The sequence below is a fragment of the Aquarana catesbeiana genome, linkage group LG02 (assembly GCF_042186555.1).
Source record: "Aquarana catesbeiana isolate 2022-GZ linkage group LG02, ASM4218655v1, whole genome shotgun sequence".
Taxonomy (NCBI): domain Eukaryota; kingdom Metazoa; phylum Chordata; class Amphibia; order Anura; family Ranidae; genus Aquarana; species Aquarana catesbeiana.
Genome location: NC_133325.1, coordinates 131077566 through 131103607, shown reverse-complemented (window position 1 = coordinate 131103607; position 26042 = coordinate 131077566). Strand labels below are relative to the sequence as shown.

At 40.0% G+C, this 26042-nt stretch overlaps 1 protein-coding gene across 6 annotated transcripts in view; it reads left to right on the top strand.

The window, feature by feature from the left end:
• The window catches only part of PARP4 (poly(ADP-ribose) polymerase family member 4), a 570213-nt gene that overhangs the window by 304351 nt on the left and 239820 nt on the right, over positions 1-26042 (top strand). For all 6 annotated transcript variants that reach the window (XM_073613478.1, XM_073613479.1, XM_073613476.1 and 3 more), the window contains exon 31: positions 25846-25944. In XM_073613478.1, coding sequence (XP_073469579.1) covers positions 25846-25944 — 99 coding nt within the window. The remainder of the gene's footprint in view (positions 1-25845; positions 25945-26042) is intronic.

Genomic DNA, 26042 nt, shown 5'->3' with positions numbered 1-26042 from the left:
CTGTGGAAATTTGTGCAGGTCCCGCAGCTGCACTACCCACACAGGTGTGAATTTAGCCTAATAATTACATTATTTATTATTATTATACAGGATTTATATAGCGCCGACAGTTTGTGCAGCTCTGAAATAAATGGCTTAATATTGTATAAAAAGCCTTCAATAATGATGATTTCTCGTGAGACGAATTTTGGAATTATTTCTGCTTGAGTCAGCTTAAATCAAACTGTGTGTTTTATTGTACACACATAAACTTGGAAAATACTTACAAAAATAGTACATTCATATTCAGAATTAGTGTTGTTTCATATATGCAAAAAATGTTCAAATATAGTTCATTTGTTTCAAAGATCTGAAAGTCTTTAGACATGTGCTTTCCTTTGTGTTACTCTTCTAAGATGGCCTATTAAAAATGGCCGATTAACTTCTTGTGTCCTGGAAGAAATGCTGTATGCATAGAATAGCTGTGTGTCTTGAAGAGGGAGATGTGTCTGGCTTTGAAGCAGAAGGTAGCAAGCAGCAGAAGGCTGTTTATCCTTTGAATATATGAACTCAGTCTTTCAAATTCGCGCCCAAACACAAATCCCTCCCATACACTCCCCTTTCTCCTCCTTCCTAAAAGTGGGGGCTAACAGAGAGCAACATCTGTTTTTTTAACTTCACCAAACCTTTTAAACATGAAACCAGATATATGTGAGAGACTATAAGACCTCTTAGAACATAAACGCATATATCAAACAGAGTATCGGTTACATAGGAAGATTTTCAACCCATACATATATTATTTACAAAATCCATCAAATTCTGACAGGGTCTTGACCTGCAGCCTTAGTCAATGAATCGCCATCTGGATATCACTAGCTCAAAGTCCTATCATTCACACAAATATGGAAAATGCATATTCTTTTTAATAAAGCCAATTAAAATTTAGATATTAAGAATATAACATTCCCCTCTGAAATATGAATATCAATCATATTTTATCCATACATAGCATACATGTCCCATTCATACTGACTTTGATCCAATAACTCCAAATGTATTTCCATCACCAACCGAGTCTGCAATACCAAAACCCATCTTTCTCTTAAGCTTATTTTGCAATAAATCATCTCCTTTCTTGATTTCATTTCTAATTCGATAATATAATTTTTTCATTCTGAGCATCAAACATAACTGGAATATAATGAATAACATAATAATAATAAAAAGAATAACTATAGGATGTGATAAAATATTTCCTGCTGCTGAGGTTATTGAAGTTTTTCCCCAAATTGATACACTATTACTGAATTTTTCCACCAATTACTTCCTGAAAATTCTGACCATTGATGAGATATCTCTTGCAAATTACCTTGTTCATGTTTAAACAATATTTCTGCATTCTGAAGTTCCTTAGCCAAAGCTATCAATAAACCTTTATCCTTATGAATTACATTTGCCCATTCTTCCCACGGAAATTCATCTATCTGAGATATATTATATTGTGTGGGAAGAGCACTTATATTTTTCATAAGCATGTTTGTTAAATTTGTTCTAAACCCATTAATACTTATTGCTACAATGTCTCCTTCTATACAATACAAGCCTTGATTTAGGTTTTCTGTATTTGTACAAGAAGAGAAAAAAGTTTTAACCCTTTCTGTATCTGACATGATCTGAAAACAAACCTTCTTTTTATCTACACGAGTAATTAATTCAGAAATTGTTTCAACTTTTTCTATTCTTGCTGAACATAATGTATGATTATGATAACAAGAATGAAAAATACTTTTATCTTGATTAGGTAAACAAATAACTTTAGACTGAAATTGTAAACATGATGACAAATCTAATTGTTTTAATTCAGAATTTTCATTGTTAAATGCAAAATCTGTATACTGTAATTTATAATACAATAATTGTGTATTACTGACGGGTAATCCCAAGACAGTGATTGGAACCAAAATTTGTTCTTGTCCTGCTATTGGAATCATAGAAGAACTATAACAAACATCCTGTTTACATCCTATCCATTTATTTACCCATAAATCTGTATGATTTATAGTGTAATGGAAATTTGTAAGTTCTGTATATAATTGTATTCTATTTTGTATGTATTGCACACTGCCCTCACTGTGCACACGGCACTAATAATGTTTTCAGTAAATGTTTACATTCTTTTGAGTCCTGATTAGAATAAGCCTGCCTATGTAACGCCCCTTGTTACCATAAACGTACAATTGTAATATTAATGTGATACCTACGTAATCATGTGCATAAAAACCTTCAATTGCGTCATAATAAAGCAGAACAGTAATTTGGAAAGATGCTGAGCGTATCTTTTGTGTCTGTTCCCTACTGCAGTAGTTATTATTAATTTGGAACCACTAATCAATATGAGGATAGGAGTTGCCTATCATCAATTCAACCGAGTCAGCATGGCGAGCCAGCCAGGAGGGGATTCCAGGTGACCCTGAGTATCCGAAACGAGGAGCTTGAGACGATCCAGGAATTTCTGATAATCAGCCGGCTGAGGTAAGCCTTTTGCTTACATTTGAGTTATCAGACTTCCTTGATCGGTAAGGCATTTTCGGGACAAAGGGTACCTATTTTACTCCCCTTAATCGAACTGTATTGATTGGTGGTTATATGTTATGTTGTCCCTGTCTACTGTCCATCGGAGTGTTATAGATAAGAAAGGGAAGAATAGTGCTGTTCACAGGTATATGTAGTAAATCTGCTAGATAAAGTAGTTTAGAGGCAAGAGGGTATAGGCACACCTAGAGAAGAGAGAAGACTGGCCAGTCATTATGGGCATTGAATTAAGTAAGGGAATGAAGGGTAAGAGACCCTCAAAAATGCCCAGCGCAAGAGGAGCGCTATATATGAACCAAAGGTGCGGTTCCGCCTATACTGAGCCCCTAGATTAATGGTTAGAGTGGACAGGGATCCACAATGGGTAACTGGGTTACCAAGGTCCACAGGGACTAAGAATCATGCAGAGTAAACAGCTAGAGAAACAGCTATCTATGTGAGCAGGATGGATCAAGGGTGACATTAACACTAGACAGAAATGGACATTTTCATGTTAAGTTGTGGGATGAATTTGGGGTCAGGCACTACAACTATTAGAGTCAGAAACAGAGAAATGAGAGGTAAAACAGAATACTTTATATGTTGTCAGAGAGGGAAGATGGGATGAGCACTCTGGCTGACCATCTGATCATAGAAGCTAGATATAAAAGATATCTGAACAAAATAAAGAAAGTAGAATTTAGACAGGAAAATATTAATGAGAGTTAAAAGAAATTGAGAGAATGATATGCATGTGTTGTGTACAAATGGGAAAAATGTAAGCGATTTTAGAGAGATATTGGTGTATGTGTGTGCGAATGCTGGGACCTTTAGTTCTATTGCTTGTGTGTGTCATGTACGCAGATGTGACCCCCTCCTTTGTGCTCTCCTGAAAGAATGTGGTCAGTGATAAGCTGGAAGGACACCATGCCAATTTCTGTATTTTAGACAAAACATTTATAACAAAATGTGCCGGGTTAACGAATCTAATGGTAAACAATGTGATCACAATTATTTTGAATCTGTTTTCCAAACATGGTAAAATGAAGGTTACATTTAACCGTGTATTACACAAATTGAATATCCTTTGATAGTGGAAACAGTGCATTTAAAAAAGGGAAATTAAGTAAAATTAAGTAATAATGAGTATTCATTTCTAATATGAGTTTAACAATTTTATTAATAATATAGATATATTGAAACTGGTTTAGACAACCTTTGGTTGGAAATGAAGTCGAGGTTAATGGGGAAATTTGTAATGAATGAGATTAGTTTAGATTAAGATAACAATTTTGTAATTTTACATTTATACAATAAGCCCTTATTGAGAGAAAAAAAAGATTAAGATGAGGTTGTTATTTGGAATACAGCTGCCATAATATTTAACAAAGCCAAGATGGATGGAATACATAAGAAGTTTTTCTACAAAAATGAAATTTCAAGGTTCTTGATAATAACTTGATGTCAGTCCATGATGTGAGAGTTGTTATAAATAAAATTTAAATATAACAGACCCATCACATCAAGTCCACACACCCTGTTAGGATAGATGCCACCTGCAGCCAGTTGTTTTATAGTTTTTGATGCTTTCTGGTCCATCATACAGATTGGTCCTTTTGTTTTTATTTATTTTTATTTTTGAAATCCAAAGCAGAATGTGTGGATTGTGAAATGATGTGCCCCTTTTTCTTGTAAGTACTGTGGTATAAGCAGAAGAATATTTTGGATTTATGGGCATCTCTCCATGACCGCAGGGTATTGTTATCATTTATTATAATATTGCCAGGAAAAAGTTGTCTTTTGAAACATGAAACTGGAGTTCTTACACAAACAGCATGATAGAAAACAAGCTATTGTAATATATTTATGCAAGCTGGACCCAGTAATGAAGGGTTCACCCCGATATATCAGAGCTGTAGCTTTTATGCAAAGGTGCTATTAGACAAAGTTAGATATTGTTTTGGTCAAACATTTAATTTTTAATGGTCCGACATTCTGTGCAGCAAATATACAGCTAACTAAATGTTTGTTTAATGAAAGGTTTAAAATATGAGTTTGTTTATGTACAAATCTAACAATGACAAATGCGTACATTTATTCAAAAGAAAGGAAAAGACACATGTGTTAAATTGATGGTGTAGGAATCAGCTGCTGTGAGCCCAGTGCGGGACACACTCCCTGAAGACCCAGATATTTAATTTTTTGTAGATTTGAGTATGCAGTTTATCACCCAGAAGGATACTCTGTATTCAAAGTCATTGGATCCTTTTTCCCCAGCTCAAGAAACAGAGCTCCATGTTTTAGCAAAGCCTGTGAGCTGTAAAAAGAGTGTATATTTATATAGATAGTCGAGATACAGAGAGCTTTTGGTTCCATTTAAAGGGCCAGAAGTTTGTTTTTACTTCGGCAGGTAAACCAATAAAGCATGCCAAGTTAATTTGATCGGCTGTTTTCAGCCTTCCAGGTTCTTGCTGAGGTAGCCATATTAACTTTCACACATGGAAGCAGACCAGGATGCACTAAGGATGCTGCATTTACAGCCCCGGACACTTGATGGGTCTGTGCAACTCACAGATTCCAACCTAGTTCTGGCCCAGTATAGCTGGGATTAATAATTCAACTTTAAGGACCCCAGAACGAGAAGAACAAGTGGTCCACAGGGGGCAACTTCTTATGAAACAGGACTTTGGAAAAGATGATCATTTATGTCTGCCAGCCACTCTTTTCCCTTCAGCTTGACACATGGACTGTGTCATGAGTCACAAGCAGTTATGGCTGCCTTAGTAAATGAACGTGGGATAGAGCCAGGGTTCTCCACAGTTGTTTTTATAACATACCACTTCTTGTTTTACCTGTTACCAAAGGTGTTACCAAAAGCTGAACATCCCTCCCAGAGATTACAAAAAGAAATATCCAGATGCCCAAGTTAGGATCTTACGAGTATGCATTTTGTCTGTATGGACATGTTTTTTGGATGTCCAGTGGCAAATGCTACTGCAAAGGCCACAGTAAAAAGTGTTATCAGAAGTAGTTTGTAAGTACAGAGTGCCAGAAAGTACAGAGAGTAACAGAGGAAATCATTTTTTATAGGAGAGTCCTTACTAGAAGTTTTGAGGTTTTATTTTTACACCCCCTACTGTCTACAATGTATCAGACAAAGTAGAGTAAGAAGCACGAAAACTTTTGCCTGAATGTTTTCTTATATTTTATGAAGCCCCTAAGGGGGATGTTGGACTCTCTCCCTATGGTATTTGGTTTGGGAGTGTGTTACTCACTTGCTTATATTTTGTCTCAGCAGCTGAAGTCCTCCATTCGGATCTCACAGAGAATGTTACTGATCTTTTAAGGTTTTTTGACAAACTCATTTATGTGTTTTCTCCCCAATTCCAGATCCTAAAAGTTTGGAAGGATCTAAAACTAAAGCCAGGTGACTTGTGGATTTTTAAGAGACATTTATATATAAGGAAATGTTTGGAGACTCAATACAGCATCTATTTCATGTACAGTTTTTGCAAAACTTGAAGGAAAAGTCACCTGGATCCACACCAGACACTGCAAAAATGACTAAATTAAAGAAATCTCTGTTTGATTTGTTTCCCTCTTCTGATCACAGTCTAGGGTACTTTTTGATTCAGTTACTTTAATTGTAAGGGATATATATATTTGAAAAATAGTTTAGCCATGTTGAAGTCATATTTGTCTTTTGTACGTCTTCCATTTTATGTAGAATTGTCTGTGTTTACATATGCTGATAAGTCAGCATGTCCACAATTCAGCTAGAAGGCCATTCTGGCCACAGGAGTGTACAGCCAGTACTCTGTAAATATGTCTTATCAATCATTTGTTTTTCACAATGAAAAGTCATTTTGTAATGAAAAAGTTGCTCAGCTATTATTTTCTCCACAATGGAGTTTTTTGCCTCTTTGGCCAGGACTACCTCTACCTAAGCGTGTGGAGGTTCCAGGTTAAAGGTGATAGCAGGTATGGTTAGTGATCAAAATATTGATCAAAAGAGGGGAGACTGTAATGGAAATTTGTAAGTTCTGTATATAATTGTATTCTATTTTGTATGTATTGCACACTGCCCTCACTGTGCACACGGCACTAATAATGTTTTCAGTAAATGTTTACATTCTTTTGAGTCCTGATTAGAATAAGCCTGCCTATGTAACGCCCCTTGTTACCATAAACGTACAATTGTAATATTAATGTGATACCTACGTAATCATGTGCATAAAAACCTTCAATTGCGTCATAATAAAGCAGAACAGTAATTTGGAAAGATGCTGAGCGTATCTTTTGTGTCTGTTCCCTACTGCAGTAGTTATTATTAATTTGGAACCACTAATCAATATGAGGATAGGAGTTGCCTATCATCAATTCAACCGAGTCAATAGCATATACATATTCTCTGGGTAAATTCTGTAAAATGCCAAGAGGGGTTATTCCACTCTGAAATACGTGTGCAATTATTTTAAAATTAGTGGAATATTCAGTCTGGATCTCTAAACATGCTCTGGCAATATGAGAATGTTGTTCACTTAACATTAAATCAAGAGTAATATTTTGAAGATGTAAAATAGATGGACCCATTATATTAGCTGTTTTAATAACCATATTTTCTAAAATTTCATTTAAATTCCTCTGTATTTTAATCCCGTTACTACCCACTAAACCAGCTGTCTCAAGATCAGACTTTAAAGTATTAATATCCATACTATTTGTTATACTCCCAATTGTGCTAATCCCTCCTAAAATACCTTCAACAATACCACGCTTATTTCTGTTATGATTTCTACTATTAATTCCAAACCATCTTTCAATACCCAATTCCATATTAACCATATGTCCTTGACATTGTGGAAACCTTGTAGAAATTTTCCATTCTGAAACATTAAAGTTCCACAATATAATGACAAACTTTCCCTCTCTCAAAAGAGTTCTGGATTGGAAATGGTTAATCTAAAATGGATTTGCTGAGACACTTTCCTTACCAACACATGGAGTTTTCCTAGGAGACCTTACAACAACACTTGCCTTCGCACATTTCATTGGATAATTTACTATTGATATGCAACATTCATATATACCAGTATCATTCAAAGATACTCTCATTTGTTGATAAACAAATGTATTATTGATCCAATTCACACTACCATAAATTCCTTTATGAATTATCATAGTAGAACTGTGAAGAAAACTTCCCAAAAATTCATCGTTCCTTTTCCAAGTTACCAATGAATCTTGAGGTACATATATTTTTGTTTTATATATCAAATGCAAACTATCATTATCTTCAAAAATATTTAAAGATTGTTACTTTTTACAAATACTGACCAAAAACTCCTTCCCAATATATTGCATTCAAAAGTTCCGGTTCTGTTGTTTAACCTATAAGATCCCAGCATTTTAACAAAATTTGTTTTGGATTCTATTTTAACGTTTACCTCAACATTATTACTATGAATGAAATATAATTCCATACAGCAATCATATCCCTGTCCTACACATACATATCCATACAATTCTTCAGCTGTATTGTTATCAACGTATCTAGAATTATATTCTGTTATTTGTATTAACCACTTGACGACCGCCTCACGCCGATTTACGTCGGTGGCACGGACAGGCAAAATCACGTACATATACGTGATTTGCCTTCCGCGGGTGGGGGGTCCGATCGGTCCCCCCCCCGGTGCCCGAGGCAGTCGCCATTTCTTCCCGGGCGATGAGAGGTGAGGGGGAGGCCATCCATTGTTGGCCACCCCCTTCCGATCGCTCCCGGTGAATGAGAATGCTTCCTTTCCCTCTGTAATGTAAACAGAGGGAAAGGAAGTGATGTCATCCCTCCTCGAGTCGGTCTTTTTGATCCGGCGCCGAGGAGAGAAGACATCAAGTAAGTCTGCACAACACTACACTAACAGTAGAACACGCCAGGCACACTTGTCACCCCCCATCACCCCCCGATCACCCCCCGATCACCCCCCTGTACCCCCTGTCACTCTGACACCAATAGCATTTTTTTTTTGCATTGGTGTCAGTTTGTGTCAGTTACAAGTGTTAGGGCAGTTAGGTTAGCCCCCTTTAGGTCTAGGGTACCCCCTCTTAGGTCCAGGGTACCCCCCTAACCCCCCCTAATAAAAGTTAACCCCTTGATTACCCCCCGTCACCAGTGTCGCTAAGCGATCGTTTTTCTGATCGCTGTATTAGTGACACAGGTGACGCTAGTTAGGGAGGTAAGTATATAGGTTCGCTGTCAGTGTTTTATAGCGACAGGGACCCCCATATACTACCTGCTAAAGGTTTTAACCCCCTGATTGCCCCCTAGTTAACCCTTTCACCAGCGATCACCGTATAAGTGTTACGGGTGACGCTGGTTAGCTAGTTTGTTTTTTGTAGTTTATTACAGTTTATTACAGTTTATTATAGTCTTAGGGCACCCGCCGTTTATTACCCTATAAAGGTTTAACCCCCTAATTGCCCGGCGGTGATATAAATTACATTTTTAGGGTCAGCTTAGGTCTGCGTCGCCCCAGGCAGTGTCAGGTTAGCGCCAGTACCGCTAAAACCCACGCACGCAGCATACACCTCCCTTAGTGCTATAGTATCTGAGCGGATCGATATCTGATCCGATCAGATCTATACTCCCCAGCAGTTTAGGGTTCCCTGAAACGCAGTGTTAGCGGGATCAGCCCAGATACCTGCTAGCACCTGCGTTTTGCTCCTCGGCCCAGCCCTGCCCAGCCCACCCAAGTGCAGTATCGATCGATAACTGACACTTACAAAACACTAAGCACACATAACTGCAGCGTTCGCAGAGTCAGGCCTGATCCCTGCGATCGCTAACAGTTTTTTGGTAGCGTTTTGATACAGTCGCTGACAGTCAGGAGCTTTTTTGCCTGTGAGTCTCACTAGTGTACCCCTAAATTTAGAGCCCAAAATGGCAAATCGAAGGTACACTAGTGAAGAGGCCTACACGTTTCTGAGTATGACAGATAGTGAAGAGGAAGTCACTCATCTATCAAGTTCAGGCTCAGAATACGAACCTGTAGAGGACAGCGGCTCCATGACAGATAGCTCTGACGACAGAGTTGTGGTCCCTGCTAAGGTCAGGCGTACCAGACCCCAATCTTCTTCTGTCCTTGAAGTGCAAGAACCGCAGGGCTCTCGTATGGAGCAGAGAAGTACTAGCGCCGCTATTCCTTCTGGTGAACTGGCAAGCACCAGCGGCCTAGTACACCCTGGTCGTACATCCAGCACTGCAGTATCACGTGGTGACGTGGCGAGTCCCATAAGTGCAGTTCAAGCTGGCGAGGTGGCAAGCACTAGTAGTGTCCCGCTGCCACCAAGAAGACAAAGACAGGCCCGTCGTGCCCATAGTGCCCTTCCTGCTGCATTGGCCAATCCGAATTGGGAACCCATCACTTCTGCAGCACCCGTACTTCCCCCTTTCACTGGCCAACCCGGAATTCAGGTGGAAACAGTTGACTTTACGCCACTGGATTTTTATTCACTGTTTTTCACCGAAGATCTCTATAGATCTATTGTGGACCAAAGCAATTTATACGCTGGTCAACACATCGCCGCTAATCCCCAGTCCTCCCTTGCCAGAGATTGGAGACCAATTACGGTCTCCGAATTTAAGACCTTTCTGGGCCTTTCCCTCCTCATGGGGTTGAATAAAAAGAGTAAGTTGCGGTCATATTGGTCCACTGACCCAATTTACCATTCACCCTTGTTCTCTGCTTCCATGGCCAGGGCACGATACGAGCAGATTTTGCGGTTCATGCACTTCAACGACAATGAACTCTGTCGTCCTCGTGGAGACCCTGCATACGATCGGCTCTACAAAATTCGGCCCCTCGTAAACCACTTCAACCAACGTTTTGCAGACTTGTTTACCCCCCATCAAGTTGTCTGCATTGATGAGTCCCTGATTAAATTTTCTGGCCGCTTGTCATTCAAACAGTACCTTCCCAGCAAGCGTGCCAGATACGGGGTCAAGATGTATAAGCTCTGTGACAGGGACACAGGCTATACATATAGTTTTATGGTTTACGAGGGCAAAGATAGTCACGTAGAGCCGACAAACTGCCCTGACTACATAGGAAGCGCTGGCAAGATAGTGTGGGACTTGGTGTCACCCTTATTCGGAAAGGGGTACCACTTGTACGTGGACAATTATTATACGAGCGTGCCACTTTTTAGTCACTTGTTTGATCAGCAGATTGGAGCATGTGGCACCGTGCGACCTAATCGCCGGGGCTTTCCCCAGCGGCTTGTAGATTCCCGTCTTAGGCTGGGGGAGAGAGCCTGCTTGAAGTATAATAATTTGCTCGCTATGAAGTGGAGGGATAAGAAGAATGTTTTCGTTCTCACCTCCCTTCATGCAGACACGACGACCCAAATTCCTACGGCGACTGGTGTTGTGGAGAAACCCCTCTGTGTCCACGAATACAACCTTAATATGGGAGGGGTGGACCTCAACGACCAGTTGTTGGCGCCGTACCTAGTTGCCCGTAAGGCCAGACGCTGGCACAAAAAAGTGTCTGTTTATTTATTTCAATTGGCTTTGCTGAACGCTCATGTGCTATACAGAGCTTCAGGACAGACTGGATCCTTCCTTAAATTCCAGGAAGAGATCGTCAGAGCCCTTCTGTTTCCAGACGGTGCTCTACCTCACCTTCCCCAACCAAATGCAGTAAGCCGGCTGCATGAGCGGCATTTTCTTTATGCCATCCCGAGTACCCCTACCCAACGAGCCCCCCAAAAAAGATGTTGTGTCTGCAGCAAGCGCGGATTTAGGCGTGACACCCGGTCTTATTGTCCCTCCTGTCCTGGCAATCCTGGTCTTTGCATGGGTGAATGCTTTGAACGCTACCATACATTAGTTGAGTATTAGCGTAGGGTTCAGCACTGCACAGACTAGGCACACTAACACAGGGTCTCCCAAGATGCCATTGCATTTTGAGAGACCCAAACCTGGAACGAGTTACAAAAGTTAAAAGTTACTAAAAAAAAGTGTAAAAAAAAAAAATAAAAACACAAAAAAAAAATATAAAATAAAAAAACCAAAAATAGTTGTTGTTTTATTGTTCTCTCTCTCTCTATTCTCTCTCTATTGTTCTGCTCTTTTTTACTCTATTCTATTCTGCAATGTTTTATTGTTATTATGTTTTACCATGTTTGCTTTTCAGATTTTTTATACTTTACCGTTTACTGTGTTTTGTTGGTAACTATTTTATTGTTTTCAGGTACGCCATTCAGTTGCAGCGCGGATTTATTTATCTTGACAGCAACAGCGTTTGCTCCCACGATATATAAAGCCATGACTCCAGCGCTGTCGGAGGTGATTTCACCACCACAGTTGCATACTTCAGCATATATGCCAAAGCGTGGGGGCAGCAGTGGGTGGAGGAGCAATTTGCTCCTGCCTTTTGCGGGAGGATGCCCCCATGCTTCGGCATATATATATTTTAGGCACAGGTTGCGTTAAATGTTTTATTTTTTACTATGTTTTTTTTTTTTGTATTTGCTTTGCAGGTTTGGTAAGTCTTACTGTTATACTGTAATGTTACTTTGTTTTATTGTTAACCATCATTTGCTTAGCAGGTACGCCATTCAGTTGCAGCGCGGATTTATTTATCTTGACAGCAACAGCGTTTGCTCCCACGATATATAAAGCCGTGACTCCAGCGCTGTCGGAGGTGATTTCACCACCACAGTTACATACTTCAGCATATATGCCGAAGCGTGGGGGCAGCAGTGGGTGGAGGAGCAATTTGCTCCTGCCTTTTGCGGGAGGATGCCCCTATGCTTCGGCATATATAAATGGTGCATGTATGCCCATCATTAGAAGTGGGTGGATGAAGGGAGGTATTCTAATGGTGGGCATACCCACCGATCAATATCTTTTTTTCGTTCAGCCCACAGGCTGCATGAAAAAAAAGTTTACAATATATGCTTAACAAGGACCAGCAACGTACTGGTATGTTGCTGGACTTTGAGTGGTTATACCAGAATGATGCCTGCAGGTTTAGGTATCATCTTGGTATCATTCTTTTCAGCCAGCGGTCGGCTTTCATGTAAAAGCAATCCTAGCGGCTAATTAGCCTCTAGACTGCTTTTGCAAGCAGTGGGAGGGAATGCCCCCCCCCCACCGTCTTCCATGTTTTTATCTGGCTTTCCTGTCCCAACAGGGAACCTGAAAATGCAGCCGGTGATTCAGCCAGCTGACCATAGAGCTGATCAGAGACCAGAATGGCTCCAAACATCTCTATGGCCTAAGAAACCGGAAGCTACGAGCATTTCATGACTTAGATTTCGCCGAATGTAAACAGCGCCATTGGGAAATTGGGAAAGCATTTTATCACACCGATCTTGGTGTGGTCAGATGCTTTGAGGGCAGAGGAGAGATCTAGGGTCTAATAGAGCCCAATTTTTAAAAAAAAGAGTACCTGTCACTACCTATTGCTATCATAGGGGATATTTACATTCCCTGAGATAACAATAAAATTAATAAAAAAAAAATAAAAATGAACGGAACAGTTTAAAAATAAGATAAAAAAGCAAAAAAATAATAAAGAAAAAAAAAAAAAAAAAGCACCCCTGTCCCCCCTGCTCTCGCGCAAAGGCGAACGCAAGCGTCGGTCTGGCATCAAATGTAAACAGCAATTGCACCATGCATGTGAGGTATCACCGTGAAGGACAGAACGAGGGCAGTAATTTTAGCAGTAGACCTCCTCTGTAAATCTAAAGTGGTAACCTGTAAAGGCTTTTAAAGGCTTTTAAAAATGTATTTATTTTGTCGCCGCTGCGCGTTTGTGCGCAATTTTAAAGCATGTCATGTTTGGTATCCATGTACTCGGCCTAAGATCATCTTTTTTATTTCATCAAACATTTGGGCAATATAGTGTGTTTTAGTGCATTAAAATTTTAAAAAGTGTGTTTTTTCCCCAAAAAATGCGTTTGAAAAATCGCTGCGCAAATACTGTGTGAAAAAAAAATATGAAACACCCACCATTTCAATCTGTAGGGCATTTGCTTTAAAAAAATATATAATGTTTGGGGGTTCAAAGTAATTTTCTTGCAAAAAAAAATTATTTTTTCATGTAATCAAAAAGTGTCAGAAAGGGCTTTGTCTTCAAGTGGTTAGAAGAGTGGGTGATGTGTGACATAAGCTTCTATATGTTGTGCATAAAATGCCAGGACAGTTCAAACCCCCCCCAAATGACCCCATTTTGGAAAGTAGACACCCCAAACTATTTGCTGAGAGGCATGTCGAGTCCATGGAATATTTTATATTGTGACACAAGTTGCGGGAAAGAGACAAATCTTTTTTTTTTTTTTTTGCACAAAGTTGTCACTAAATGATATATTGCTCAAACATGCCATGGGAATATGTGAAATTACACCCCAAAATACATTCTGTTGCTTCTTCTAAGTATGGGGATACCACATGTGTGGGACTTTTTGGGAGCCTAGCCGCACACGGGACCCCGAAAACCAAGAACCGCCTTCAGGCTTTCTAAGGGCGTAAATTTTTGATTTCACTCTTCACTGCCTAGCACAGTTTCGGAGGCCATGGAATGCCCAGATGGCACAACCCCCCCCCCCCAAATGACCCCATTTTGGAAAATAGACACCCCAAGCTATTTGCTGAGAGGTATAGTGAGTATTTTGCAGACCTCACTTTTTGTCACAAACTTTCGAAAATTGAAAAACGAAAAAAAAAAATACATTTTTCTTGTCTTTCTTCATTTTCAAAAACAAATGAGAGCTGCAAAATACTCACCATGCCTCTCAGCAAATAGCTTGGGGTGTCTACTTTCCAAAATGGGGTCATTTGGGGGGGGTTTGTGCCATCTTGGCATTTTATGGCCTTCAAAACTGTGATAGGTAGTGAGGAGTGGAATCACAACTTAACGCCCTTAGAAATCCTGAAGCCGGTGCTTGGTTTTCGGGGCCCCGTATGCGGCTAGGCTCCCAAAAAGTCCCACACATGTGGTATCCCCGTACTCAGGAGAAGCAGCAGAATGTATTTTGGGGTGTAATTCCACATATGCCCATGGCATGTTTGAGCAATATATCATTTAGTGACAACTTTGTGCAAAAAAAAAAAGTGTTACTTTCCCGCAACTTGTGTCAAAATATAAAATATTCCATGGACTCAACATGCCTCTCAGCAAATAGTTTGGGGTGTCTACTTTCCAAAATGGGGTCATTTGGGGGGGTTTTGTGCCATCTGGGCTTTTTATGGCCTTCAAAACTGTGATAGGCAGCGAGGAGTGAAATCACAACTTTACGCCCTTAGAAATCCTGAAGGCGGTGCTTGGTTTTCGGGGCCCCGTATGCGGCTAGGCTCCCAAAAAGTCCCACACATGTGGTATCCCCATACTAAGGAGAAGCAGCTAAATGTATTTTGGGGTGCAATTCCACATATGCCCATGGCCTGTGTGAGAAATATATCATTTAGTGACAACTTTGTGCAAAAAAAAAAAATTGTCACTTTCCCACAACTTGTGTCAAAAAATAAAATATTCCATGGACTCAACATGCCTCTCAGCAAATAGCTTGGGGTGTCTACTTTCCAAAATGGGGTCATTTGGGGGGGTTTTGTGCCATCTTGGCATTTTATGGCCTTCAAAACTGTGATAGGAAGTGAGGAGTGAAATCAAAAATTTATGCCCTTAGAAATCCTGAAGGTGGTGCTTGGTTTTCGGGGCCCCGTACGCGGCTAGGCTCCCAAAAAGTCCTAAACATGTGGTATCCCCGTACTCAGGAGAAGCAGCAGAATGTATTTTGGGGTGTAATTCCACATATGCCCATGGCATGTTTGAGCAATATATCATTTAGTGACAACTTTGTGCAAAAAAAAAAAGTGTTACTTTCCCGCAACTTGTGTCAAAATATAAAATATTCCATGGACTCAACATGCCTCTCAGCAAATAGTTTGGGGTGTCTACTTTCCAAAATGGGGTCATTTGGGGGGGTTTTGTGCCATCTTGGCATTTTATGGCCTTCAAAACTGTGATAGGTAGTGAGGAGTGAAATCACAACATTACGCCCTTAGAAATCCTGAAGGCGGTGCTTGGTTTTCGGGGCCCCGTACGCGGCTAGGCTCCCAAAAAGTCCCACACATGTGGTATCCCCATACTCAGGAGAAGCAGCTAAATGTATTTTGGGGTGCAATTCCACATATGCCCATGGCCTGTGTGAGAAATATATCATTTAGTGACAACTTTGTGCAAAAAAAAAAAAAATTGTCACTTTCCCGCAACTTGTGTCAAAAAAGAAAGTATTCCATGGACTCAACATGCCTCTCAGCAGATAGCTTGGGGTGTCTACTTTCCAAAATGGGGTCATTTGGGGGGGGGGGGGGGTTTGTGCCATCTGGGCATTTTATGGGCTTCAAAACTGTGATAGGTAGTGAGGAGTGAAATCAAAAATTTATGCCCTTAGAAATCCTGAAGGCGGGGATTGGTTTTCGGGGCCCCGTACGCGGCTAGGCTCCCAAAAAGTCCCACACATGTGGTATCCCCATACTCAGGAGAAGCAGCTGAATGTATTTTTGGGTGCAATTCCACATAGGCCCATGGCCTGTGTGAGCAATATATCATTTAGTGACAACTTTTTGTAAATATTTTTTTTTTTTTGTCATTATTCAATCACTTTGGACAAAAAAAATAAATATTCAATGGGTTCAACATGCCTCTCAGCAATTTCCTTGGGGTGTCTACTTTCCAAAATGGGGTCATTTGGGGGGTTTTGTACTGCCCTGCCATTTTAGCACCTCAAGAAATGACATAGGCAGTCATAAACTAAAAGCTGTGTAAATTCCAGAAAATGTACCCTAGTTTGTAGACGCTATAACTTTTGCGCAATCCAATAAATATACGCTTATTGACATTTTTTTTACCAAAGACATGTGGCCGAATAAATTTTGGCCCAAATGTATGACTAAAATTGAGTTTATTGGATTTTTTTTATAACAAAAAGTAGAAAATATCATTTTTTTTCAAAATTTTCGGTCTTTTTCCGTTTAAAGCGCAAAAAATAAAAACCGCAGAGGTGATCAAATGCCATCAAAAGAAAGCTCTATTTGTGGGAAGAAAAGGACGCAAATTTCGTTTGGGTACAGCATTGCATGACCGCGCAATTAAAAGTTAAAGCGACGCAGTGCCAAATTGGAAAAAGACCTCTGGTCCTTAGGCAGCATAATGGTCCGGGGCTCAAGTGGTTAAGATCAATATCTTTATCACTCTTGTCCTCTGTATTAATATCAATGTCTTTATCACTTTTATCATCTATATTGATATCAGTGTCTAGATCTCTTTTGTCTCTGAATAATGTAATGACTTTGTTGTGTAATTCTTCAATCCTGTTAACCTCTGCATAGCTGGAACAGTTTGTGATATATTTTACCACAGATAAAATTGTCACTAGGGAAAAGATGAATCCTGTGATGATGATAAATCTTCTCTCTTTAACACTTTCTTTGTTGAACTGACATCTTTCTTCTTTTTTTGGAATCCATGATTCCTCCAGGTTAATGAAATATAATTCATTCCTAGGAAAAATAAAAGCAGCATCATTTATCTTAGAATATTACATTTGTTATACCCACATTTTTATTTATCCATGCTTTTTCACTAAATTGAGAAATCCTTGAACTAATACCATTGTCCCTTGAACATCCAAGATGTCAAATGGACCTTCCCAATTACTTTGCCATGGTCCACTTCTCCTGAACCTTTAATTCTGCCTGTGACGTGTATCTCACCATCTCTGGGTGTGACCTTACACATGGCAACTCTTTGATCACCATTTTCTTTCTGTATAAACTTGTGCTAACAGCATTTAATTTTTGATTTAAATAAATCTTTCCATTCTTAATTATCAATCTTAAAAAACTGTTTATCTTGAATAAAAGATCATTTTGGTTTTAATAATAAAATAACAAAATGTTACAAGAATCAGATATGTGTGTGTGGATATAACAGCAATTCTCATACTGTGTATGTGTCTTGTGTATACTGGAGTGAATGTCTGTTGCAACATCTGCTGGAGTGCATGTCTGCCAAAAAACTCTGTTACAGGCATTCTACTCCTAAAAAAACAAACCCCCTCCTTTTCTTATTCAGAAAGGTTCTTTTTTGTCTTGTAGTCCCACAGATGCAGGCTCTCAATGAGTAGTCCCCCCCTCCTTTTTAAAAAGGTGGGTGTCATTACACTCTCAAATTCCTAAGGTTGGGGCTATGAGTTATGTGAGTAATCATTTAACTTATACAATACAAGTTTCTTTAAACTTCTAAAACAAATACTACATATCAGTATAACACAAATTGTCTCTTACTAATCTCCTAAACAAGGAATATTGTAAAATAAGGAAATTATGATCTTTTAACTCAAACGTAAAAATGTGTGGAAGGACCATTTTTCATACAAGTAACTGCATATAACACAATTCTGTTCAAATTGTCCTGTATCATCTATAACCAATACACTCTTATGCAATAGGAGCACAAAATACCAAAAAGAAATATCATTTTCTGAATGACATTCAATACCTTTAAATAACATCCTAATATCCCTTCTCAAATCACAAGCATTGCAGTAAAATACACTTCAGAGGGACACTAACAATCCTTGCTGTGTATTGCCAACAATAGTTCATTGTGAAACAAGTGACAAAGTAAATTCTTCCTGTCATTAATTCAAATAAAGAATACTTTGTAACTGAAAAAAACTGTACCTGCAAACTGTGAATGATATGATACATGAAATCTCTGTCCTATTCCCAAGATTTTACACATTAGCTGCATGATTTTACCTATAAAATGGAATCCTCTGTCACTACTGAGGTTTGCTAGTATACCCCAAACTAGAAAAACGCGATTAATCAACATCCTAGCAATAATTAAAATATCTTTGTACACAGATTAGACAAGATTTAATTACTCTGTCTACTGTCTCTTCCATTTTGTCCCAATAGAATTTCTCTTTAAGAATTTCAAGCAATATTTGATTACCAAAGTGATCTAAACTGTCATAGTTACATTTAGTGAATTTCACCTGTAGGTGTTGTGGTACATTGAAATATAGAAAATCCATCATGATATTAGATCCAAGTCATGATATTAGATCCAGTTATCATTAACCAAAATAGATCTTATAACAACCGATGAGGACTCAAAAAATTGATTAATCTTTTAATCCTCTGAAAACGAAGGAAAATCTTATATTTGTTTTTTCCACAACATAATTTTGACCATATTCAGGTTAAAATCACTAATTCTCCATACAAATCTGCATCCTTAGCTAATTGAGTACAAAGCTGTTAATTACCCCCTTATCAGATGAACTAAACCTCTCAATGTTCTATCTGAACAAAAAATAAAAAATTAAAATCATAATAATCATAACTGGGAATAATTAATAAAAAATTAATAATCCAAAGGATTATCCTTGAAAATCTTAAAAATATATCAAATAAAAACCAAATCTCTGAACCTCAAATCATAACCTTATTATCCATAGCAAAGAATCAATAACCAGAAAATCCTTACCATCCATGCAGTTCATTTAAGGACTGCTAACATTGTTTTTCACAGTGTTATATGATACATAGTGATACCTTTCCTGTCTTAATGGACTATTTGCAGTTTGAAATCTTTGCATTTGGGTCTTAAAAGGGAAATTAGTTTGATTATTATTGCCTCTATACCTCAAATTACTACACCATCGCACAGAATACACTTCATAGCGTCTTGGCATCGTTTTCGGATAATACAACCTCTTTTGTATATCGTTATTATTAGCCATCACACAAAACCTAGCTATGTGACCCTCTCTTTTGCAAACTAAACATTTAAGAGTTGTTTTTTTTGCATATACCTTTCTTTGAGTAAATGGCGATGAAAATTTACATTTCTGTTGAATATTACTATTATTCAAATCAACAGACTTCATGCTTTCATTGTCTGAGGAAATATTAACCTCCTAAAATGACTCCACTGTGTCAAATCCAGAGTCAGCATCATTATCCCTCGCCTCTGACTTTGTCACGTGTTCATAAGCTAAACACTGAGCATGTGCAGAAGACTGAGCTTTCAATAATTGCGTTTTAAGCAAACTTATAACATTCTCTTGTTCAATTTCTTTCTGAGTTAAAAAAGTAATACAACTTTCTTTTTCTTTAACCGATTCCAATAATGCATTCATTTTATGTTCTAATGCATCTTTTTCAATCATTAATTGTTCAATATGTAAATTCTCCTGTGTTTGTGCAATTTCTGTTACACTTTGACTTTGTTTTCCTGGCATATCAAAAACCATTGCATTGAAGACTGTAACTAATTTCATCACATTACTTAATTTCTTCTTAGATTTAGCTAATGAAAATCTATTCTTCTCAATTTCTTTATTTGCCTGTAGGCATTGATTATACATTGATTGCCATAACTTAGTGTCTGAAATATAACTGGCTAAACCTTCAAATTCTAAATTACTTTCGTCAGCTATAACATTTATAAATTCCATATTTTGGTACTCACCGAATATAAAACTTTTCCGTTTTCCGCTGGACTCTAATTAAACCGTCTGTCAAGACTTCAGAATTTCCAAAATCCTCTGGTCTTCAAGAATCAAACATCAAACATCGAACGATTCTAGGTTCTTTCAATAATTGAAAAGTTTTCCTGTTCGTCACTTTTTTCCCCTCTGTTCAACGAAATAAGTGGCAAAAACTTCTGACGATTGAAACTGGCTGGCGTCCGCCAATGAAATAAATGGCTTAATATTGTATAAAAAGCCTTCAATAATGATGATTTCTCGTGAGACGAATTTTGGAATTATTTCTGCTTGAGTCAGCTTAAATCAAACTGTGTGTTTTATTGTACACACATAAACTTGGAAAATACTTACAAAAATAGTACATTCATATTCAGAATTAGTGTTGTTTCATATATGCAAAAAATGTTCAAATATAGTTAATTTGTTTCAAAGATCTGAAAGTCTTTAGACATGTGCTTTCCTTTGTGTTACTCTTCTAAGATGGCCTATTAAAAATGGCCGATTAACTTCTTGTGTCCTGGAAGAAATGCTGTATGCATAGAATAGCTGTGTGTCTTGAAGAGGGAGATGTGTCTGGCTTTGAAGCAGAAGGTAGCAAGCAGCAGAAGGCTGTTTATCCTTTGAATATATGAACTCAGTCTTTCAAATTCGCGCCCAAACACAAATCCCTCCCATACACTCCCCTTTCTCCTCCTTCCTAAAAGTGGGTGCTAACAGAGAGCAACATCTGTTTTTTTAACTTCACCAAACCTTTTAAACATGAAACCAGATATATGTGAGAGACTATAAGACCTCTTAGAACATAAACGCATATATCAGAGTATCGGTTACATAGGAAGATTTTCAACCCATACATATATTATTTACAAAATCCATCAAATTCTGACAGGGTCTTGACCTGCAGCCTTAGTCAATAAATCGCCATCTGGATATCACTAGCTCAAAGTCCTATCATTCACACAAATATGGAAAATGCATATTCTTTTTAATAAAGCCAATTAAAATTTAGATATTAAGAATATAACAAGCTCTTTACAACATTAGGGCAGACAGTACAATTACAATACAATTCAATACAGGGGGGAATCAGAGAGCCCTGCTCCATAGAGCTTACAATCTAGGAGGGAGGGTCAAGTTATACAAGAGGGTAATAGCTGTGGGGGATGAGCTAATGGAGAAAATAGTGCAGTTGTTAGATGGAGGCAGGATAGGCTTCTCTGAAGAGGAAAGTTTTCAGGGATCTCTGACAGATTGAGATAGGGAATTCCAGAGGATGGGTGAGGCTCGGGAGAAGTCCTGGAGGCGGATATGGGAGGAGGTGATGAGGGAGCTAGAAAGCAGGAGGTCTTGGGATGAATGAAAAGGGCGATTAGTTTAGTATTTTGAGACTAGGCTAGTGATGTAGCTGGGGGCAGAGTTGTGGATGGCTTTGTAACTTATTCTTAGTATTTCTAATTTAATTTGTTGGGGCGAGTAGCAGCCAATGGAGGGATTGGCAGAGAGGGGTAGCAGACGCTGAGCGGTTTTGTGAGTGGATTTGGGGCAGAAAGGATCAGAGTCCAGGATAACACCTAGCACGCTGACATGTGGGGATGGGTGGATGGTTGTGCCATTGCTATTGACAGATAAGTCAGGGGAAGAGGCACGTGGGGGAGGAAATATTATAAGCTCGGTTTTGGACAAGTTGAGTTTGAGGAAGTGGTGTGACACCCACACAGATATGTCTGTTAGTACGTTAGTGATGCGTGAGGAGACTCGTGGAGTGAGTTGAGGGGTGGAGAGATAGATTTGGGTGTTCTCAGCATAGAAATGATATTGAAAGCCGTGAGAGGCTATCAGCTGAGGGAAGAGGTGTAGATTGAAAATATTAAAGGTCCAAGAACAGAACTTTGGGGGACCCCGACGGAGAAGGGAAGAGGAGAGGAGGAAGTAGAATTGTAAGCGACACTGAAGGTGCTTTGGGATAGATAGGATGGGAGCCACTGAAGAGCACAGTCATGGAGACCGAAGGAGTAAAGTTTTTTGAGGGTGGAGGGGGTGGTCAACTGTGTCAAAGGCAGCTGAAAGGTCCAGAAGTAGGAGTACAGAATAGTGTTCATTGGTTTTTGCAGTTAGTAGGTCATTTGTGAGTTTTAAAAGAGCAGTTTCTTGGAGTGTTGAGGGCGAAATCCAGATTGAAGGGCATCAAGAAGGTTATTCTTAATGAGGTGTTCACTCAGTTGGTTGTAAACCAGGTGTTCAAGGAGTTTAGAGGAAAAGGGGAGCAAGGAGATGGGGCGTAGGTTGTTAAGATTGGTAGGGCCCAAGGATGGCTTTTTTAAGTATGGGGGTGACCAATGCATGTTTTAGAGCATTGGGGAAGATGCCAGAGGTAAGGGAGAGATTGAAGATGTGGGTTAGAGAGTGTAGGATAGAGTCAGAGGGTGACTGTAGTATTTGAGAGGGAATAGAGTCCAGGGGACAGGTGGTTAGGTGGGCGTTAGAAAGGAGTTTAGCAAGTTTGTCTGTAGTAGCATATTTGAATAAGGGGCGTGTCAATTGTACCTGTTGACAACTGGGGGAGATACCCGTAGAGTGAAGATTTCATCATGGATTGTATCAATCTTGTTTTTGAAGTGATTAGCAATCTCCTGGGCAATGAATGAGTCAGTGGGTGGAGGCAGTGGAGGACGAAGTAGAGAGTTGAAGGTAGAGAAGAGTTTACGGGGACTGGATGAGAAGGTGTTAATAAGAGTTGTAAAATAGGTCTGCTTGGCAGTGTGGAGGAAAGAATAGTATTTTTGGAGGGCAGATTTGTATTGGTTGAAGTCTTTGAGAGACTTAGTCTTGTGCCACAGACGCTCAAGAGCACGACTTCGTTTTTTGAGAATTCTAGTGTCATCTGTTTGCCAGGGTTGTAGGGGTCGAGGCCTGATTCTGCGTGTAGTGAGGGGAGCGAGCTTGTCCAGGGTGGAGGACAGGGATTTATTGTAGATGGAAGTGGCTTGGTTGGGGCAGGACAGGGGAGAGATTTTGTCATAGAGGTGGTCGGTAGCAGAATAGAGGAGAGAAGAGTTGAAGTTGCAAAAGTCCTACGGGTGATGGTTAGGCGATTGGAGGGAAAGGTGGTGGAAGACAGGAGGAGAGAGAAACTAAAAAGGTGGTGGTCAGAGAGAGGAAAAGGATTGTTGGAGAAGTTGCATGGAGTGCATAGGTAGGAGAATACAAGGTCAAGGGTGTTGCCATCAGAGTGAGTAGATGCCTGTACCCATTGCTTCAGGTCAAATGAAGAGATTAGACTAAGAAGTTTAGAAGTAGCAGGAGTGTTTGTATTAGCAGGGATGTTGAAATCACCGAGAAGGATTGTGGGAATTTCTGAAGAGAGAAAGTAGGGTAGCCAGGCAGAAAACTCATCAAGGAAAGTCAATAATGGTCCAGGGGACCGGTAGATCACAGCAATTCTTAACCACTTGCCGCCCGCCATATAGAAGAATGACGGCGGCAAAGTGGTTTCAATATCCTGACTGGATGTCATATGACATCCGCAGGATATTGAGCCGCTGCGCGCCCCCAGGGGCGCGCATCGCGGCGATCGTTGTTGTGGGGTGTCAGTCTGACACCCCGCAGCACCGATCTAGGTAAAGAGTCTCTGATGGAGACTCTTTACCACGGGATCAGCCGTGTCCAATCACGTCTGATCACGATGTAAATAGGAAGAGCCGGTGATCGGCTTTTCCTCACTCGCGTCTAACAGACGCGAGTAGAGGAGAGCCGATCGGCTGCTCTCCTGACAGGGGGGTCTGTGCTGATTGTTTATCAGCACAGCCCCCCTCGGATCCTACCCAGGACCACCAGGGAAGCCGCCCAGGACCACCAGGGAAGCTGCCCAGGACCACCAGGGAAACCAGCCACACTGGACCACCAGGTATGCCAACTAGACCCCCAGGGAAATACTAACCAGTGCAAAGGCAGCTGCCAATCAATGCCCAGGCAGCTGCCAATCAGTGCCCACTCCAATGCCTATTACTGCCAGTGCCACCAGGGATGCCTATCAGTGCCGCGTATCAGTGCCACGTATCCGTGCCCATCAGTGCCCAGCAGTGCCGCCTATCAGTGCCCAGCAGTGCCGCCTATCAGTGCCCATTAGTGCCACCCATAAGAACCCATCTTTGCAGCCTTTCAGTGCCCATCAGTGTCGCCCATCAGTGCCCACCAGTGCCACCTAGTGCCACCCATGAGTGCCCATCAGTGCCGCCTATCAATGCCCATCAGTGCCACATGTCAGTGCCCATCAGTGCCCGCTCATTGGTGCCACCTCATCAGTGCTGCCTTATCAATGCTTGTCAGTGCCGCCTTATCAGTGCCCATCAGTGAAAAAGAAAATTTACTTATTTACAAAATTTTAAACAGAAACAAAAGCAAAACTTTTATTTTTTTCAAAATTTTCGGTCTTTTTTTATTTGTTTAGCAAATAATAAAAACCACAGAGGTGATCAAATACCACCAAAAGAAAGCTCTATTTGTGGGAACAAAATGATAAAAATTTAGTTTGGGTACAGTGTTGTATGACCGCGCAATTGTCATTCAAACTGCGACAGCACTGAAAGCTGCAAATTGGTCTGGGCAGGAAGGTGTCTTAGTGCCCTGTATTGAAGTCGTTAAGGAAGTTGGAGAGAATAGATGTATAGAGTGAGCTTCAAATGATGAGAGGGAGGATAGTGAATAACCTGGAAGGTGCTTTGGGGGGATAGGAGGAATCCAACTCCACCTCCCTTGCGTCCATTAAGCCTAGGGGAGTGAGTCCAGAGAAGGCCACCCTGGGAGAGGGAAGCAGGAGAAGGGGTGTCAGATTCGTCAAGCCTGGTTTCGGTGACAGCAAGTAGATTAAAGGAATTAGTGACAAAGAGGTCATGAACAGCGGTAAGTTTGTTGCAGACAGAGCGGGCGTTCCAGAGGGCACAGGAGAGGGGGAGGCTGGTGTTGGGAAGAAGAGGAATAGAGACTAAATTGCGTAGATTGCGACTAGTGCCAGAGGGTGTGGGGCAATGGTGATGGGTGTTTTCGGTACAGTTAAATAAGGGAGGCCCAGGGTTTGGGGAAATATCTCCAGCGGTTAGGAGAAGCAGAAGAGTAAGGGAGGTAATATGAGAATACGATTTGTATGAGGGGACATGCTTTAGTATCCTGGGGGGTTTGTTAGTAAGTGGGCTTAAAGTTAGAAAGAGGTGATGAGTGCAGTAATAGGGGGAGGGGAGAAATGAGGGTGATATGTACAGATTGTGGGGTGGAGAAGAGGGGTGAAGAAAAGAGAGCTTGAGGAGAGAGGCTGCAATTGTGAAAAGCAGGAGAAGTAAAGAGTGCATGTTTCAGAGAGGAAGGTGAGCTCATTTGGAAATGAGGTCACCTGCAGTCTGCTGTGGTTTGCTTTGTGCAAATCTCTGAAGTGCAAGAGCGGAAGTGACAGTTATTTGAAGTACCCCCTGCATGTGTTCCCCCGTAAAGAATGCCTTGTTTTTATACTGATCAGCGGGTGGTTGCAGCTGTGGAAATTTGTGCGGGTCCCGCATCTGCACTACTAATTAGAAACAAAGTTGTGTTTGTATACATTATACAAATTGTATAATTGTACAAATTGTATAATGTAGTGTAGCTACTTGCTGCCATTACTGTTTGTGTTGATGTTATTGCATATGGGTTTGGACATCATTTTTAACATAACAATATGGTATTAACTTTCAGAGTGCTGAGGCAAATGAGAATGTTGAACCAAACATTCTTGAAAACCCACTTGCTGAAGACGTGGATATGTTGCAATGTATGGCTTATGAAGATATGGAGGTATGTGCAAATAACTAGTCAGCAATATTCCTTGTCAAAAGAAGTTTATTGAGTATACAATGTTATAAAGATACATAAAGTAAGTTTACAAGGATCTA